Source organism: Carassius gibelio, chromosome B19, assembly GCF_023724105.1.
Source record: "Carassius gibelio isolate Cgi1373 ecotype wild population from Czech Republic chromosome B19, carGib1.2-hapl.c, whole genome shotgun sequence".
NCBI classification, from domain to species: domain Eukaryota; kingdom Metazoa; phylum Chordata; class Actinopteri; order Cypriniformes; family Cyprinidae; genus Carassius; species Carassius gibelio.
Window position 1 is genome coordinate 30,447,994 of NC_068414.1, and position 20,770 is coordinate 30,468,763.

At 35.1% G+C, this 20,770-nt stretch overlaps 1 protein-coding gene across 1 annotated transcript in view; it reads right to left on the minus strand.

The window, feature by feature from the left end:
- Positions 1-879: 879 nt before the first annotated feature.
- Positions 880-20,770, minus strand: part of LOC127978775 (KH domain-containing, RNA-binding, signal transduction-associated protein 3-like) — a 113,112-nt gene continuing 93,221 nt past the window's right edge. Inside the window, exons 7-9 of the mRNA XM_052583672.1 lie at positions 19,363-19,445; positions 5,491-5,549; positions 880-2,392 (exon numbers count right to left, since the gene is read on the minus strand). Coding sequence (XP_052439632.1) covers positions 2,301-2,392; positions 5,491-5,549; positions 19,363-19,445 — 234 coding nt within the window. The 3' untranslated portion in view covers positions 880-2,300. The remainder of the gene's footprint in view (positions 2,393-5,490; positions 5,550-19,362; positions 19,446-20,770) is intronic.

Sequence of the window (20,770 nt, forward strand, 5' to 3'; positions counted from 1 at the left end):
CAAGTTTACCACAAATCTGCAATGGTTTAAAAAGCTTATAGTAACTCAGTATTAATCATTCATTTATTTAAAGCTATAGACATAAAAAAGATATACCATTTTATCTCCTCCTTCAAAATAATTGGTTATAATAATGATTTGTTAAGCAATATTACAGCTATTTATAATTTTTTTACAATTGGACTTCTAATTTAAGTTCCTCAGCAAAACGTAAGCCAAGAACAGCTTTAAATGAACAGGTTTGTTTTGGTTTTAACCAGTTTAAGGGCTAGTTTAGATGAGATTAGATTGTGACGGGTTGTTTACCTTGTGGAACGAAGGCCTGTAAATACAGCTACTGCCATCCTCATCAGCTCTGAGGTCAGCTGGGGTCATTTAGAGGTCATGTGGGGGCGGGCTGTTTAGTGGACTATAGAGACGGTCATGTGACCAGAAGGGGGAAGAAAGAGCAAAAACAGCAAGCAGAAATCCCCAAAAAAGAACCAAGGTCAAAAAGCCACCGCTTACATTATTAAATCTTAAAATATCAAATATGACAATATGTGGAATAGCGTTCCATGTGCAACAGTACTGTATCTATAGAGTCTAGCAAAGTTGCCATTAATAAAACAGTATGATTAAAGATATATTAGTGGATAATTAACTTATGTGAGAAAGTAGCTTTCATATGCTTTACCACAGAAGAGTCTTGTGTGTTTTCAAGTAGAAAGAAGTAGAACAGATAATAAGGTAAGTTTATAATTGCAAATTTATTTCAAGTTGCTGGGTACGGTATATTACAAATACATTTAAAATTGTGCTGGCTGCAATTAAATTGAATTCTACTATCAAATTAGTTACATTTTTGAAAGAAATACTAGAAAATCAGAGGGGACAAATATACTTTTTGGTTTATTTTCACTTTTATGTGAGCTTAAAGGATATATATTTTTTTTTTCTTTTTTTTTTCTTATCATAAGATACTGTACAGTACACGTATGATGATAATACACAGCAGTTGTTAGTTTAGATTATGAAGTTTTACCAAAGTAAACAAGGACAAAATGTGATCTCAAACACAACACTATTTTTTCTTTCAAAAAGTTTATTTTATAATCAAATGAGACGAGAATTAAAGGGCTTACACAAGCTTACAAAGATTATAGCTCTTAACAGAAACATATTAAACTGCCACCACCAGTACCACAATCATTTTCATTACTATTACTTTTTAAACTTTAGCATACATTGGATTAGGCTTTCAATAGTTTTATAAAACATTGCTAGTTAATCTTTAGTCAACAGTATTTGGTTTAGAAATGACCATAGCACTTTGCTGTGCACTTAAAATGTATTTCAACACATTTTCAAGGATACACAATGTGCCAAAAATGCTGAATTGCACAAGCAATGCTTCGGTTTAGTCTTTTCTTGTTTTTTATAATGCTTTGTCGCTATTTTTAACCCATCCGCGCTAAATAACATACTAATGGAAAGCCAACATTAGAGCCGTATAAAGGCCTATATGGGCTATAATGCATTAGAATTGCCACGTAAAGTGTGCAGGAACTCTCATATTTCAACTGAAATATTGAAATTGAATTGGGAATTTTAGTCATTTGGATTAATTGCACAAACTGTCAATTCAGACGCTCTTCAGAAGGTCTAAAATTAGATTGCTCACTAGAAGAAAACACCTATTACCACAGAGCTCATTAAGGGGTTTAAACGCTCAACACAAAAACCAGACAGAACTACACAGGCTTTTCTCATTGCAACTGAAACTGCACATAGTTATTATTATTTTTATTTTTTTACGACATGCTCCTATAAGCCCTTTAACACTGAAGAACTTTCCATTTAGAAAAGAGAAAGGAGGAAGGAAAACAACATTTGCACTGAGATTTTCTTTTACTTTTTTTTCCTCTAGTTAAAGGTAAAATTTACAAGGGACACATTGAAGCTGATCACCCATCAAAAAAAAAAAAAAAAAAAAAAGTATCTACAAAAACTGACCTGCTAAATCTAAACGTACATCGTAAATCGCACTCCTCATATAACTCCGCCCCTAACCGCTAGTGCCCGCCTCCCCCCGACATAAGTAGGTCTTTTTGAATTCTGATTGGTTCTCCGATTTAAACTACATAATCCAGTGATCCGTAATTTTCCGTTTGTGGGGGTCGTCCAGAATCAGTTCCACAGAAACAACATTTTACCCATCAGCTATTTTTGTCATTTTGGTTGATTTTATTTGCAAAAAAAGGAAATAGAGTCCATAGAAAATCCATTACTTGGGAGGGCACATGAAGGATTGTAGCAGGTCAGAACCGGGAATACGGCTGCTCTCTGTACACTCCTTTGCTTGTCCTTGCTGGTGGCGCCTTGTTACGGTTGTTTGTCCATTCCTCCGGGCCTGAAGAGGGAGACAAAGAGCAAAGTTCAGAAAGGTCATTAGCCATTCAGGCCTTGTTAGAATGCTTTAATTAGTGCATTCTGTAGTGAAAGCCGCTAATTAAACTCTGAACAACATTTGTAAGACCTTCACGCAAATGCATGTTTCATAGGCTAACAGTGACGTGTTCGAATACATACTCTAATATATTTTAGTCAATGAAATAGGTAGACCTGTGTGATGGTTGTGTGTATTGCATGGTCAATTGTTGGTGTGCTGAAAACTGTCAAGAATATGCCCAGATCATATTTCACCCAAAAAAAAAAAAAAAAAGAGCGCATATTTTCAAACAAATAAGGCTATATTGCACTGTGATGCATTTGCAATGTACAAAAAACATGCAATTTAAATGGTAAATTATTAAAACATGTAATACAATTAAATGAATTAATTGAAACTGAAAATCCACTATTAGACAATAAAAGAAAAAAAAAAAAATCTGATTTACATCTGGACATACTACAGTGGAATGGAAATATATTAATAAAATATAATAATTTCACAATGCAAAAACTGAATAACTGAATTTAAGAAATAAAGCTTGCGTTCAGTATTAGTAGTAGAAGTACAAGCTTTACATTATAGACTTACATTTTGTGTTAATGCATTGTCTTAAAAAATTAGGAAAAAATAATGAATTGAAATGAACTAACAGTTTTTACTCTTGTCTCCAAAATGTAATAATCCATCTTTTGATGATGACTTTACTTCTTCAGCAGCCCCTTATATATATATATATATATATATATATATATATATATATATATATATATATATATATATATATATATATATATATATATATAAACATGTTATTTGTACTTCCTCCAAAAAGGAGGAACATGCAGCAATCCAAAGCACCTTTAAATGTGATTTTTACATAACAACATCAATATTTAAAATAACAAAAACCAAGAGTCACCACACTATCCATCTTCCTCTCTGAGCTCATTGCACCTCTGATAATTTAGCCCAACTAGCACTGACAATCTGAGAGAAACGTCCCCAAACCATCCTGCCTTTGTCCTTCACTTCAGAAAGAACAAAACAACTTTAATTGCAGCAGAGGATCAAATAGCCACTTGAAAGGGCTTTAGTGGAGTGCCCTCGAGCGAGAGGTTACTGCTGCCATTAGCGTAACAGCAGAGCTCATTCACGAGCGTCCATGTCGATGAACGAGAGTGCTATCGATACTAGCTTTTGTGTGATCTTGCTCTTTTTCAGCTCTTCTTAGGGACAGGAAGGCACAAAGGCCGTTGCTCTAAAGTCACTCGTTTTTTTCAGGCTGGGAGCCGTAGCCAATATTCTTTAATTAGAGAGCTGTCAATCCCAGGTTAGCCTGTGCTAGCTTCAAGAAAAGGGTCCAAGTGCACTGTCCTTGCGTTTAGAAAGAACAAGGATATGCATCAGCCAGATAATAGGGCGATCTCCTTTGAACTGTCAAGCTGTCTATGCGTTGTGCCACCTGGAAAAGTGTTAAGTTGAGTGTTATGGATTGCTTGTGTGTGTGTGTGTGTGTGTAGAGCTGTGTGTTTCAAATGTGGTTACAAAGTGACAAACGACTGGAAAGCAACATGGAGCAAATGTGAAAGGCAAAAAGAAAATGTAGTCACTTTTAAGATGCAATTACACAACCATTTCCATTTTTATTTCAAATCAGTTCTGTAGTCTAATTTAAAGTTCCCTCATGTCCAAACAAGCCATCTAACATTGTTACAGCTCATTTCCTTGTGCTTTATTACATTTATTTATTGCGTTTGATAACACAAGCACCGCTATTGCTAGTTCTTATACCAACAAAGGTTTACTTTTGAACCTGGTGTAAGATAAATAAACAAAGACTTAAATCACTGGTCTATATATGTTACAGGAACATTTCTTATTAAGGTGGACATGTCACCACTGGTGAATTTGATCCATTTTTATTTACTCTTTTACTCTTACTTTTACTTTTTTATTTATTTATCACAGTTTCTAAAATATAATCATTAATAGTTTATTTATAATGATATATATATATATATATATATATATATATATATATATATATATATATATATATATATATATAAAACCTATACAATTTAAATGTAGAAATAATACATGGTACCTAGTATTAAAATAAAAATTAATATTTATAATGATAATTTGTGTTTTAATGAGGAATTTACATATTTTAAAAGTATCATCTGGGTCTGGATCAAGAATAAAACGTAAAAATAAAAATAAAGCCTATAGAGTTGAGAAAGCCGAGAACATGAAGACTTTTACCATGAAGACATGGTAAAAGTGTCCAAAGTTTTAACACAGACTACATATTACAAACATTTCTAGGACGTAAAGCTTACCTGAAGAAACCTATAAAATGAAAGTTTTAAAGCTATATGCAGAATAAAACTAGGTTTTGATTCTGCTACAAATGTATCTTATAAATAATACAATTGTAAACATGCCCACGAATGCTTCATCCTGAGAAACTGCCCACTGCAATGCATCTGTACATACACACTTAAAGCACACACATTAATATTCTAGCTGCTGAGAAACACAATTGCACGTCTTATCTTTTTTGCTTGGACAATGAGCATACAAAGCTACATCAGCAGTTTCAGAGAATTGCAATTCTTCTTCAGATATCTCTGCCATATTTATGCTATTCTGTACCTACAGTGTCCGTAACCGCAAACTTGTTTGCCTTTCACAGAGCGTGTGTCCGACGGCATTTTGATTCTTTTGCTGCATCCAAAACCATCTCCCTTCAACATTCATTGTAAATGCCTGTTCATGTAAATACAATACACTGCAACCAAAAGCCTTGCAATGCCAGCAGTATTTATGACAAGAGCAGTACAGCAAGAGCTCTCCGTTCTTTGGGCAAAAGACAGACTCAAAGTTCGTGCTCTAACTGGAAGTATTATAAAACAGACAGCATACTACTTTACTGCACTAGAATGGTGAAAATCTAGCAAAACAGGTTGTCAGTATACTGCAATAATTTCTACATGCTTATAAAACTGTATAGACAAAAAAAAAAAAAAAAAAAAAAAAAAAACTCTTACCGTAGGAGTCATATGATTCTCCGCTGATACCATGGCTGTATTCATAATAATCATCTGAACTGTGAAAAGAAATGAGAGACATGAATTTAAAAGCTCTTCTTAAAATATATATGTAAAGTACGGGGTATATATGATTTCTCATATTCAAAACTGTAATTAAAAATATCAGAAATTAGACATATATTCAGACCAATCCTATCTAAAAATAAATGCATTCAATTGAAATGCTATTCATTGTAAATTTATTAAGCAAAATAAAATTAATGGCTGTAAATATGATTGTAATGATCCAATGCCCACCAAAAAAAAAAAAAAAAATATGTTTGTTCTGAATATGTTTGTATGTGCATTTATATACAGACAGAGGAAACAAAAGCAATAAAAAGGTGATGGGAGTTCAAGGCATGTGTCTGCTTATTTGACATTGTCTGCTCCCTATTTAAGTTGACAAAGCAACATCTCAGCAGTCACATGAAGAAGAGTAACCCATCAGAGAAGCTATTTTCCGAGCAGATTTGCGGTGCGCCTTCAATTCATTCCTGCATCTCAGAAGTTTTGCTCCTGGGTCTCTGTTCCCTTTCTGCTTCCAAATTGAGTTTTTTTCCCATAGGCCCTCAGCTGAGCTGTCCAGTGTCAATCACAACTGACTGCTAACCATATCCCGGTGTTCATGCTCCCATAATTCCACTGGCTTCAGTAAGGATGGAGTCATAAGAAATAGAAGCCTTGCTGGAAAATAAAAAGATGCTCTCCAGTTCTCTTAGCTTTCACCATTGAGGATCCTTCAGATTTTTTCATTGTGTTTTGTATTCTATTCTATTAATTTCTATTCTATTGCAAATCATTCATGCTTTGTTTTTTATTAGCTTCCTTCATTTCCATAACTCCTACCATCATTTTCATAATTACTCCTTTCGGTGTTTACCATTAATGTGGCAGCCGGCCATTGCGTAATCTGTCCCAATAAAGTTCCATAATGAACAAAACTATTTTTTACACTTGCCTAAACCATACAAAAATACTCTAACATTGTGTTTTCTGCTGTTACCTTTTGGTAAGCATCTGTCAATCAAACTAAAATTTTAATTAGTGATATGGTGCAGTGTACTTAAATACATTAAAATGCATTTAATTCATTTAAAACCATTAATGATTTAAGAACATTTTCTCTGTCATGCTGCAAAGTTTCAAAGTGAAGCACAGCACTGAGTTCATTTGAGAATCTCATCATGCTTTTCGGTCATGTCACAGAGAATGCAGCAAACTCAACCTCTGCATGGGTTGTGAGTTTAACATGCATTTGCAATGCAACATGCACCAGTTATACTTTATTTTTCATAAATCCTCCATTTTCTCCAATTATACTATCACAACTCCTCCCCCATTCTAATTATGCCATCATAACTCATTCTCTTCAATCAGTCACAATATTATAACGTCCTCTACATTCAAATAATAACACTATTACTCCTACTCCCATTCCAATCATATTATCATAACTCCTCCCCTCATTCCAAACATAATATAAACAAACTTCTCCCTTTCAATCAATCACAATATCATACCTCTTCCTCCATTTAATCATTCTATCATAATTCCTCCCCATTACTATAACTCCTCACCCCATTCCAATAATTTGTTCAAAATTTCTCCCTTCCAACCAATCATAATACCATAATTCCTCCTCCATTTAATCATACTATCAAAACTGCTCCCTTTATTCTGATCATAATACTATAACTCCTTCTCACATTCCAATCATAACTCAGTCCCTCATTCACAACAGACACTCACAAACGCATCAATCCAGTGTAAGTGGATGCAGAAAGAGTGTCTTGGTTGTTATGCCAAGATTCCTATCGGCAGCCTACTGTTACTGCTAGTTTCATGCTTAAAATGTGTCTGCACACCAGGGAGAAGAAAACAGGATGAAAAAAGAGAGAGAGGGTTGTGCTGGGATTGCAGTGTGTAGACCAACAACTACAGTCGCTATTCCCACACACGAGCATCATATCACATGCGTGATGAAATTCCCCATTTCCACATGAGGTGAAATTGAAGAGACCTAAAGCTTTTGTGTTCAGTAATGCATCAGTCAACTTCACAACCTGCTGCCAGATGCATCTCTCTCCACGTGTTTCACACCATAAAGAACCTCTTCTCCACAATCTGAACACCAGCTTGGGTTCAAATCTAGTTAGACACCTTTAATTTCTTCCCTGACACATCGTCAATATTCCTTCTTCCCTTTATTCGGCTCTCTCCCCCTCCTCCAGCGCAGAGTTTGTCCTGTTCTACTCAATTACCCTGTTCGGCTTGCTCCGGTCGAGGTAGAGCGTTAGCAGAAATGATGATGCATTTAAGTCACACACAGTCCAATTCCCTCCAATTAGCAACACACATGTGTAAACACTGCAAACATGCTGTCGAATGAGCTACAATCACCCAGGGGAACATTTCACTCATCAGAGAAAAGTTAATGGAGTTATCAGGTAAACGGAATGCTTTAATAATAATAATAATAATAATAATAATCCATTACATTTATATACCGCTTTTCTGCTTTTTGAAGCACTCAAAGCACTCCGCATTGTGATGGGGTATCTCCTTGTCCACCAACAGTGTTCAGCATCCACCTGGATGATGTGACGGCAGCCATAGTGTGCCAGAACACCCACCACACACCGGCTTATTGGTGGAGAGGAGATAATGGGGATTGTTAGGAGGCCATAATGGTCAGAGACCAATGAGCGAATTTGGCCATGATGTAGAGGTCACGCCTCTTCTTTTTTCGAAAGACATCCTGGGATTTTGAATGACCACAGAGAGTCAGGACCTCGGTTTAACATCTCATAGTGTCCCCATCACTATACTGGGACGTTAGGACCCACACAGACCACAGTGTGGATATATTCCTGGCTTTTTGATTACAGGTTTCTTTTAAAATCTAAGCACAGTTTGATACATTGTTGAGATCTGACACCCTACCACTCAATGGCTACTTTATTAGGTAAACCCGTTCAACAGCTCATTAACACCAATTATCTGATCAGCCAATCACATGGCAGCAACTCAATGCATTTAGGTATGTAGATGTGGTTCAAACATCAGAATGGAAAAGAAATGTCATTTTAATGACTTTGAATGTGGCACGGTTGTGGGTGCCAGACGGGCAGGCCTGAGTAACGTCTGATATACAGGGATTTACATGCAAAACATCCCTAGGGTTTCATGAAAATTGTTTGAAAAAGAGAAAACATCCAGTGAACAGCAGTTATAGCCTTGTTGATGCCAGAGGTCAGAGGATAATGGCCAGACTGCTTCCAGCTGACAGAATGGCAACAACTCAAACACTTGTTACAACCAACGTAGAGCATCTCTGAATGAACAACAGTAGCTATGTTTCTATCCAAACATTCAAATTTAACTTGGAAAAAACTGAATATAGCATAAAACCTTTGTGAATAACAATGAGTCAAATATAACAAAATCAGCACTTCTTGACTAATTGGCACTAGGTACTACTAAGTAGGAGAAGCCACTTAATGTAAGAATACTTCCAGCAGGATAACACACCAATTCACAAAGTTCAAATAATCTGGTTTCCTGAACATGATAATGATTTCACTTTACTCAAATGGCCTTCAGAGTCACCAGATCTCAATCCAGTAGATAGTAGCACCTCTGGGATGTGGTGGAATGGAAGATTCATATCATGGATGTGCAGCCGACAAATCTGCAGCAACTGCGTGATGCTATCATGTCAATATGACCAAATCTCTGAGGAATGTTTCATTGAATCTGTCACAAAGAATTAAGGCAGTTCATACCTGATACTAGGAAGGGGTGTTAGAGTACCAATTTCTTATGAAATAAGATACATTATGTACTTCTCTCTCACACACATAGCCATGTTTCGCCAGCTCGGTGTGTATCTGATGTTCTCCAAACAGATTATATAACAGATTGGCTTGCGAAACATCAGGTTCTCACAATGCTGTACAGAAACACTTCATTTTCTCACTGATCGCTTATGTTTGAGAATCGCTGATGAGTAACTCTGTCACAAAGATCTGAAAACCATGACGTACTGGACAGGTGTTTTCTGGAGTTTTACTACAGGGTAAACATGAAATTACAACACCACTCTGCTGGAAATCCAACTCTAATTTCGTGGCTCAGCTGGTAGGGTCAACAGTACAAATGCTTTCGATTTAGCTTTTTTTTTTTTTTTCTAAATCAACACATTTTACTACAAATAAAATCTCAACAGCAATTAGAGTGCAAAATGTGTTATGCAATATGCTTTATTGTTATTTTTTAATTAATTTAGCTTTTCTGACTGCAGCACTGGAGCTGGCACGAACAAAACATGATGATTTTCTTTTTAAGCATAATCTAAAAATGATTCAAATGGAAGCAAAAACATTTGACCTTCTGTAAAAAGATTAACATTATCAATGGCACTAACTTCCTAATTTAATTTTGAGTGAGCAAGAAATAGTGCAGATCAGTAAAAATTCAATGTTTTAATGAAATAAATAGATAAATACTATTTTTTACAATATTTACAATCTAATTGATAAGCCTATTTAATAAAAACAAAGTAAAATAAGTTTAATGATATAATAAAAACATCACACGGTATGCACGTCTCAAATGTTTGATGAAATGAGTGTTTCCTGAAGACAGGCCCTCGTTGACTTGACATTCACAAGAGGGCCTTGCTCTCTCTCTCTCTCTCTCTCTCTCTCTCTCTCTCTGGTGTGGTTAAACAGATGGTGGGGTTAAATCTGAATGATGTACTACATGTCCCAGGTGATCTCTGTGTTTCCTCCTTCTCTCGTCTTGTTTTCACAGCTGGTAAATCAGCAGTGGGGCGACTGTGAAGAGTCTCGCTGGTCTAATCTACTGTGAGAGGCTTATCACTAATCACTAATTACTGCCTCATTCTCTCGCGCTCGCTCGCGCTCAAAGACAAAGAGTTTAGAAGATGTTTAGAGGGCAAAAAGGTGAATAAACATCACACCGCGTTAATTATGTTATCCACAGAAGGGTCAAAAAGTTTCCTTAAAGGAACAGTTCAGGCCAAAATTGGAATAGGACGCTACATTAAGCAAACACGCATGTAGAGCATGAATGTATTATGTTAAACCACAGGCCTTTGTCCTCTATTGAGCGTTCTGCACCAATTCAAAGCTGAATTTCCAGGGCATTCAATGTACATTTATTATGTTTAGCATGTTTTGTACACACCATATGCCATGTGCAAATAATTATGTGTGTCCTATTTTCACGGTCTCCTTATATATAAGGAAAAATGCAATTTTCAGACCCAAATATAAGCATAAAATCCTGTTGGTCATAAATTAATGTATATGCCACTCTCTATTCAAACTAGATGCAGGCCAAATCGTGGTCTGCAAATGCTTGTGGCTTTGCAACAGACACGGAAGAGATTTCACTGTGTTCTTTTCAAAGATGTACATGAATCTAATTTTAGGTTGTGACAGTCTTCTTGTCTGGCTAAGAGAACTGAAGAGAACCAAAGGTCCACAGAGACAGAAAACGGCGACGAGAATGAAGAAACCAAACCTCTAAAATAGAGCCGAAACAGGTTAAAAATACCAGCCCGTCTGTCTGAAGAAGCTCAGAGAAAGTGGGACAGAGGACAAAACTGGAGAGTAAAAGAAGAGAGAGGAAGAGAGGTGTGGAAGAGAGAGAAAGAGAGGTGTGGAAGAGAGAGAAAGCTGTCGAAGTCTGATGCTTTGAACGGAGGAGTGATCAATCATGATAATCGCAACCTGCAGAGATGTAAGCTGAACTCTGTAATGTTTCTCTTCAACAGGTGTGGAATGGCTTATTTCTGTATTTACAGGATCAAAAGAACCGGAAAAACTAAAACCACACGGACAAGATCTAGATAGAGTTCTACACTGATAAACAAGCCTGCAACTGTGGAGGAATAGGAGAACTAAGAATTGAATCACCAATTTATTATTTAAAAAATATGCATAATAAAATAATTGGAAATATCTAAAATTACAAAAAATACATTTTAAAGCATGCATTTATTAATCAAAAATAAATTAAATTAAAATTATTCATTGAAAACTACAAGATCCAAACCAAAACCATAAAGAACCCACAGAGATCCACAACAATGCTCAAATCCTACCAGATCCAAACCAGAACCATAATAATGCTTGAATTCTACAAGAAAATCATGAAGAACAGATACAGAACCACAATAATGCTAGAATCCTACCAGATCCAAACTAGATCCTTAAAGAACCATAATAATGCTGGAATTCTACAAGATCCAAACCAAACCGTAAAAGAACCCACACAGATCCACAATAATGGTCAAATTCTACCAGATCCAATCCAAAACCATAAAGAACCCACAAAGATCCAGAACAGTGCTAGACTGAACTAGTACTAGACTAAACTGACACATAAATGTCAACATTAATTCATTTCATCATGTTATCAATAGACAAATACATTATCAGAAAAGGTCATTTATACTATTTTTTAAAAGACTTTAGAAGATAAATGATTCCTTGGATATCTGACTTTTGAATCTAACATTTTATTTTATTTTATTTTATGCAAATACAAATTAGAAGCTTGCAGTTTCACATTTAACAATAAACTGTGAATGAATATTTTTTTTCAATACTTTGCTGAAAAAAATCTAAATCCACTTAAATGTGTGCTTAAGAGTCACTATAAGGATCTGAAAATAAAAACTGCATTTTCACTGAGAGACAAAACTTTTCAAGTTCTCAAACTTAAAGAAGGGTAAATAAAAACACTTCTATTGGCCAGAAGGCACAATTATTGGCCTGTGCTAATAATCCTTAAGTGGTCCAATACTTGCCTAGCTGCTATTACTACAGAAAGAATTAAATAAAAGAAGTTTGCAAACATCAATTATTCAATTCAGTTTATTTGTATAGCACATGCTGTTCCAAAGCAGCTTACAAAGAACAGTGGCTTCACAAAGCCCTCAGAGATCAAGCCAAAGGCGACAGTGGCGAGGAAAAACTCCTAATCAATCTCCTAAGAGGGAATTTCTCATCAGTCGCCGCTATAATTGCTCTTCTCCCCTCTAAATCTAAACTCTCGAGTCGAGTCTCCCGAAGCAGTGCTAACCTTTGAAAAGCAGCAGTCTCAGAACTCGCCGCACTGACATTTCCAAAACAAGCTACTCTGTGGAGGCCTATAGCCGCTCTGACATTCTGTGTGTGTGTGGGGGGGGGGGGGGGCATATGGTGCTCTACAGAAGAAGGTGATGAGCAGTTTAAATGCTGTCAGACACACTCCCGCACTCCTGAGGGATCTTCCACAGGGATCGCAACCGCACATGTGCAGAGTTTCTGGAGTGCAACACGAGAAGGTAACACACCTGGGAGAATCACACAGAGAAGGCTTTTTCATGAAGAATCATAACTTTTGACCTCTGACCCTTTTAATGGTCCTGTGAGAAAAACCTGTCACCTCGGTCAACATTTCACCTCTGCACTCTCCCCTTCCATTCACACAGGGAACACAGCCTAATTCTAGTGTTCAAATGCCATTATAACCGTTCAATTTCATGTCATGACACTTTACAAAATGTTTTTTTTTTTTTTTTTTTCATTTATACTCTTTATACGAATTCATCTTTGTATGGTGTTTTTTGAATTATATTTAATGGTATATGTTTTTGTCATGTAAATCTATTTATGTTTCGGTTGAACCTGTAAAATCTCAATTAGTTTTACTGTTCATTTAACGTGTCAAATTATTTTTTTGAACATATTGTTTGTAGATTGGCTTAATAAAACTGTGTGTGTGTATAAAGCGAATTAAACTTTAGAAAGCTTAAGTAATGATAATAAATAAAAAAACAAATGAGAATTAGAAACTAAAATAAGTTAGGTTTAAGGTGAAAATATTTAACTAATTAAATTAAAACTAAACAGGAAAACTCAAAACTAATATATATATATATATATATATATATATATATATATATATATATATATATATATATATATATATAAAATATTAAAATAACACTGCACTGAAAAAAAATGGTGTAGGGTATATAATTAAAAAAAATTCAGAAATTTTCGTTCAGAAATTGCTAGTAAATTTCATAAATAATTACAAAGAAACGGCAAGCAACACATTGGAATGGAATTACCAAGAGTATATAGTATATACTGAAATACAATTATATTTTGTATTTATAAGTAAAGAAAAAAAAAGCACATCACTTTATTTCAATGTAATTCATGTCTATAGCTCATATGGTACGTATTGAATTAAATACAGAAGTTTAAGCATTTATTTAGATGACTGCTTCTAAACACAATAACAGTATTGCTGCCTCAACCAGCAACATCAATAAATCATTATACCAGGAGTAAGTCAATGACAACAATTCTTGTTCAAAAAGTTGAAGGACACACAACTGCTTGCATTACAATATGAAAACCTACAGATGAAATTGAAACTAAATAATATGGCATCCTTTGTTACAAGTGACTAGCAATGCATTCCAGCCATTCATGCATCCTTAGAGATCCAAACCAATGACCTTGGCATTGCTAGCTGAATGCCCATTGGCATGTTGTCACGGTAATTTCATCTAAAAAAGCAGCAGTGAGACTCATCACATGCTTCCTACAACAAGAAGTAGTTATTTTACATCTTTTTTTGATGCCAGTTATCAAAATGTCTCCATAAGTACATGCAATATGACTCATGGAAGCACGTGGACCACTGAAAGTCATTGTCAGGTGAGAGTAAATGATGCAGGAATGTTATCCGGTAGTGCTGTCAAACAATTAATCGTGATTAATCGTAATCAAAATAAAAGATTTTGTTTACATGGTATATGTATGCTAAGTATATACTATGTATATTTATTAGGCATATATAAATACATGCATGTAAAAACACATGCATGTATATAATTAAGAAAAATATTTAATGTTTATATACTAAATATATTTATATACCAAATAAAATATAATAATAAAAATATATTAATGCATATACATTTTCGAAATATATACTGTATGGGTGTTTATTTATATATACATAATAATCAAACCCAGTACACAAATATTTATTAATTTAAACATTTTTTTATGTGATTAATTGCGATTAATCATTTAGCAGCACTATTATCCAGCATCCAGTACATTATTATAGATAATTATATTCACCCATAGATTATATAGAATTCCTAGCCTTCATGTGTTCACTGAGACTGATCTTAAATGAGTAGGTTCCAAAAACTGATCTGAGACAAGGCCTGCTGTGTCTTTAATATAATTTTATAATAGAAAACCCAGGGTAAACCATCTCTGGATCACCACATATTCTATGATTAAAAGGAAAGCTGGTTTACATATCCCTGGATTACATATTACAGGATCAAAGAAGCTTCAGGACAAGGTATGAGGCAATCTACCAGAGCTCAGTAACACACAGACAATGTTTTATGAATCAAAGAACACAGAAACCTGCTGTATAATGAAGTATGTGTAGGCTCCCCAGAAGACTCCTTATTAAATAATAAAAGCGAATCAGTTTAAGTGTCGGTTGAGCTCATAAAACAGTGCTTGACTTAAGGAAGAAGCTAATGCCTGAGATGCAAAAAGAACAGTGCTAGTCTGTGTTATGATTACTGTGACATCTTATCAATAGCAGAAATCCAGCATCATGTTCACCAAGTGTTAAGAGCCAGTACTAATTTTCTGCTAAATTAAATTTATTAAAATTTTGTTTTTGTTTTTTGTTTTTTGTGGAGGAAACTGACCTTTAAAATGTGACCCATATCAAAAATGGTGGTCTAAACAAAAGACAGCTTAAATTCTCAATATGCTGAGTATAAATAATTTTAAACCATATAATATATATATATATATATATATATATATATTAGGGGTATAACGGTTCACAAAATTCTCGATTCGGTTCAATACGATACACTGGTGTCACGGTTCGGTACGTTTTAAATACAGCAAAATGAAAAAATTGTCAGATAAATTTCCTTGATTTTTAAAAACATGTTTTATTTATTAAAACTAACAACGTATGTTTTTTTTTGTTGTTTTTTTTTTACATCGAACAATGATGGAGCTATTCTTTACCCATTTTCTATGGTGTTTTCTTAGCAGCATACTGTATAAAACAAAAACAGCTCCTTATAAAAAAAAAATGAAAATGTTATATTGTTGTAATAGTTATGAACAAATACAAAGATGTAACTTTTTATATGGAACTCTATAACTCTTTGTATTGACTGTGTTTTTATTCAATTGGTTCTCTATAGGGCTTATGTTTTTTGGAACAAAACAGGAATTACGGTCTGGCTGAAATGGGCTCGTGAAGGAATATAGTAACGGGGCTCAATTACATAAAACATGTTCTTAAAACCTGCGTTTTCCACTATAGGCGCTCGCTCACTCAGTACACTAGTTCGCTAGTGTACCCTATTGTCATGTAGATGCGACATACCGTTGTTTTTTTTATCCACCACTCTCTTGCCATCACCATTGCTTACAGGGAATCCAAAGTGCACCCAAACACCAGACCTGTTTGTTATTGGAGGATCTTCTATTTCTGGTCTGTTAAACGCATTGGCCACTGCGTACCGTGCATGAACTGCTCTCTCACTCAGCGCGTTGGTGTTTTTTTTCTACTTCGGGGGTGTCAGGGGCGTTGCCTGTTACGTCGTTTGGGTTATTGGGCTACCTTGTTGAATGCATATCATTATATTTCACTTTTTTAAAAAAAATATAATTAATTAGTCCAACGAACCGTTCAGTACATAACGCATATATATATATTGAATTGAAACACAGTACTGTTTACATCCTTTTAATGTTAATAATATAATATATATTTAATTAAACTTAAGTCTTTGTTCGATAAAACTGATTAACTGTAAAAAAAAAAAAAAAACAAAAAAAAAAAAACACCTTAAGTATTTAAAAACTGATCACTATATAGATATATAATGCTATTTCACTGGTAGGTCTTTCAGGGTGGCCTGCAGAGGGGAGGTATCCAAAACACATTAACTGGTCACTGGGGTTCCTCAGGGATCAGTTCTTGGACCCCTTCTCTTCTCCATAAACACTACATCGGTGTGTCCCATCAAATAGGCACATGGCTTCTCCTACCACTGCTATGCTGATGACACTCTATCTCTCATTTCAAGCAGATGATCCAATGCACAGATCTCAGGTTGCCTGGCGGACATCTTAGCATGGATGAAAGAATATCACCTACAGCTCAACCTGGCAAAGACTGAGCTTCTTGTCTTCCCTGCCACTCCAACTATACAACATTATTTCTCCATCCAGCTAGACTCTTCTACAATTTCCCCATCATCTTCGGTTAGAAATCTTGGTGCAATCTTTGACGACCAACTGACCTTCAAAGACCACATTGAAAATATTCCAGGATTGCATTGCACAGCATCAGAAAGATCAGGCCCTTTCTAACCGAGCATGCTGCACAATTTCTTGTCCAGGCCCTTGACATTTCTAGGCTGGACTACAGCAGTGTTCTTCTGGCTGGACTTCCATAAAGCACAATAAAACCATTATTCAGAATGCAGCAGTACGACTGGTCTTCAACAAGCCTAAAAGATCCATGTTACACCTCTCTTTATCTTCTTGCACTGGCTACCGGTTACTGCTCACATCAAGTTCAAAACATTGATGCTTGCATATAGAACAGCCGCAGGCTCAGCACTTGCCTACTTCCACTCACTATTACAAATATACATCCCCACCAGAAGTCTGAAATCCGCTAGTAAGTGACGCCTCGTGGTACCTTCAAAGAGAGGCTCAATATTACATTCCAGAGCATTCTCTTTCACTGTTCCTGGCTAGTGAAATGATATTCCCTCCCCTATCCGGAATGCTGAATTTCTGACAATTTTCACAACTAAATAAAAAATAAAAAGTTTTCTTTCTCTTTATTTATTCCTTCTCTTTCTAGCTTGTACTTACAATGCCAAAACAATGCCTAAAACCAATGCCTAAAATGCGGTATTACAATGCCTAAAACTTAGCTCTTTATGAAGAATCGCTTTATGTATTCCCAATTGTAAGTCACTTTGGATAAAAGCATTTGCAGAATGACTAAATGTACAAACCCGATTCCAAAAAAGTTGGGGCACTGTACAAATTTTTAGTAAAAAAGAAATGTAATAATTTACAAATCTCATAAACTTATATTTTATTCACAATAGAACATAGATAATATATCAGATGTTGAAAGTGGGACATTTTGAAATGTCATGCCAAATATTGGCTCATTTTGGATTTCATGAGAGCTACACATTCCAAGTTGGGACACGTAGCAATACGAGGCCGGAAAAGTTAAATGTACATATAAGGAACAGCTGGAAGACTAATTTGTAACTTATTAGGTCAATTGGCAACATGATTGGGTATAAAAAGAGACTCTCGGCGTGGCAGTGTCTCTCAGAAGTCAAGATGGGCAGAGGATCACCAATTCCCCCAATGTTGCGGTGAAAAATAGTGGAACAATATCAGAAAGGAGTTTCTCAAAGAAAAATTGCAAAGAGTTTGAAGTTATCATCATCTACAGTGCACAATATCATCCAAAAATGAAGGCCCTTAGATGGCACTGCATCATATACAGGAATACTACTGTAATGGAAATCAGAACACAGGCTCAGGAATACTTCCAGAAAACATTGTTGGTGAACACAATCCACCGTGCCATTTGCTGTTGCAAGCTAAAACTCTATAGTTCAAAAAAGAAGCGATATCTAAACATGATCCAGAAGCGTAGGTGTTTTCTCTGGGCCAAGACTCATTTCAAATTGACTTTGGCAAAGTGGAAAACTGTTCTGTGGTCAGATGAATCAAAATTTGAAGTTCTTTTTGGAAAACTAGGATGCCATGTCACCCGGACTAAAGACGACAAGGAAAAACCCAAGTTGTTATCAGCGCTCAGTTCAGAAGCCTGCATCTCTGATGATATGGGGTTGCATGAGTGCATGTGGCATGGGCAGCTTACACATCTGGAAAGTCACCATCAATGCTGAAAGGTATATCCAAGTTCTTGAACAACATATGCTCCCATCCAGACCACATACTGCATCAATTAAAATGACAGATTTTCTCAGTTTTAACATTTGATATGTCATCTATGTTGTATTCTGAATAAAATATTGAAATTTGAAACTTCCACATTATTGCATTCTGTTTTTATTCACAATTTGTTTGTAAATAATAGATTTATATATATATATATATATATATATATATATATATATATATATATATATATATATATATATATATATATATTATTTGTCCAACTTAAGAGTCTAATTCTGTTCTGTTGTAAGATATTCTATTAATCTATTTTAGAAAACAAGAGCATATGTTGTATGTCAACACCCACTAATTATGAGTCAAACTGTCCCTCACATGACTCAGGTGTTTATAAGGTCTTCACTGGTACACAGTTTCAACTGACCCTGACATACAACACTAAATGTCTCCTTTCAAAGTAAAAAGCCACATAAAGGAGTGATTCATTAGCTAGATGGACACTACTCTCTTTTGGACTTTCAAAGCTGCCCCCTACATTAGCCGGAACGATTTCCAATGCAGCAGAGCTCCAAATCCAGCTCTGTGAAGACTAACACAAACTCTTTGGTTCGATACAGAGAGGTGAACATTGACCTACATTGTGAATAAACTCTCTTGTTCAGATATAATTTCACCTGCACTCTGAGAGATGGCCTTTCCACGGACAAGACTCAGATGGCTCAGCCTCCACAAAACACACACACACACACACACACACACTTACTTTGGTGCCTGATTGTTGTAGTTGTTGTCATATGAGTCATATCCCTGGTCATCATAGGCTGTTCCATATCCATCATCGTATTCCTATGAAAAAAAAAAAAGTATACTATAAATATCCACAAACCATTTTATACAATATAAAGGTGTTTTAAAAAAACGACTTTAAAAAATCCTGAATGAATCAAATTGAATTGTAAATACAATTACACTTTATACATGTACAATTCAAATACAATTCAATGTTCCTGAATGAATCAGCGTTTTGAAACATTCATTTAACTACATTATTCAAATACAAAGACTCCTTTTTAGTTACTGAATGAATCCATGTTTCGGACAAATCAGTTGATAGAAAGATTCACTTGTTTTGTTTACAAATGAATTACTGTTTTGAATGAAACAGTTGATTGGAAGAGTCACTTGTTTTGTTCATCTGTGTTTAGTTAAGTTACTGGATGAATCAGAGTTTTGAATGAATTAGTTGATTTACAGATTCAATGACTCACTCAAAAAGATAATCGTTTGTTTTGTTCACGAATGAACTAATGTTTTGAGCAAACCATTTGATTGAAAGATTCAATGACTCACTCATGAAGATAGTTACTTTTGTTGTTCATGAATGAATCCATGTTTCGGACAAATCAGTCGATAGAAAGATTCAATGATTTACTCAAAAAGAGAATCACTTGTTTTGTTCATGAATGAATTGATGTCTTAAACAAATCAGTCGATTGGAAGATTCAAAGACTAACTTATGGAATGATATTGCAGACTTTATTCAAAAGGAATTGCAAATTGTATTTGCAATTGCGTTTTCAATTTGTGAACGCATAAAATGTGACATAATCCAAACGCAAATGCAAATCGCGTATTACCGTTTTCATTTTCAAATAAGCGAACGCACAGTGTCTGCCAAATTTTAAATGGAAATTCAAAGTCCATTTGTAAAGTAAATAGTGAAGAATATATATCTATTTACATTGCACATAAAGAATGTGATGTTATATATAACATTCTTTCGGTTCAATGAAAAAGAAAAACATTTACTTCATATCTGTGTAGATACAGTCTAGAAGAGTGGTCTGGGGAGAAAGCTTTGTATTGTGAACTTTAGATTCTACATAATATATAATATATATATTTAAAAAATCTGTTTTCCTTGCTATGAAAGGTGTTAAAATCAAGTATAATGCAGGATTCTGGAATGATGGACAGTCTCCATAGGACATACTGTACTTCATCAGGGTCAAGAGATACATTCTGATGATGAACCATTTTGAGTCGTCCTGAATCCACACACACTCCCAAACTCTGCTTAGAGGTTAATCTGCTCGGCTGAACCCCAGCTGACATTAATACTCCATATATCTAGAGCAGAAATAGCAGAGAGCTGTGCATGAAAACTGAAA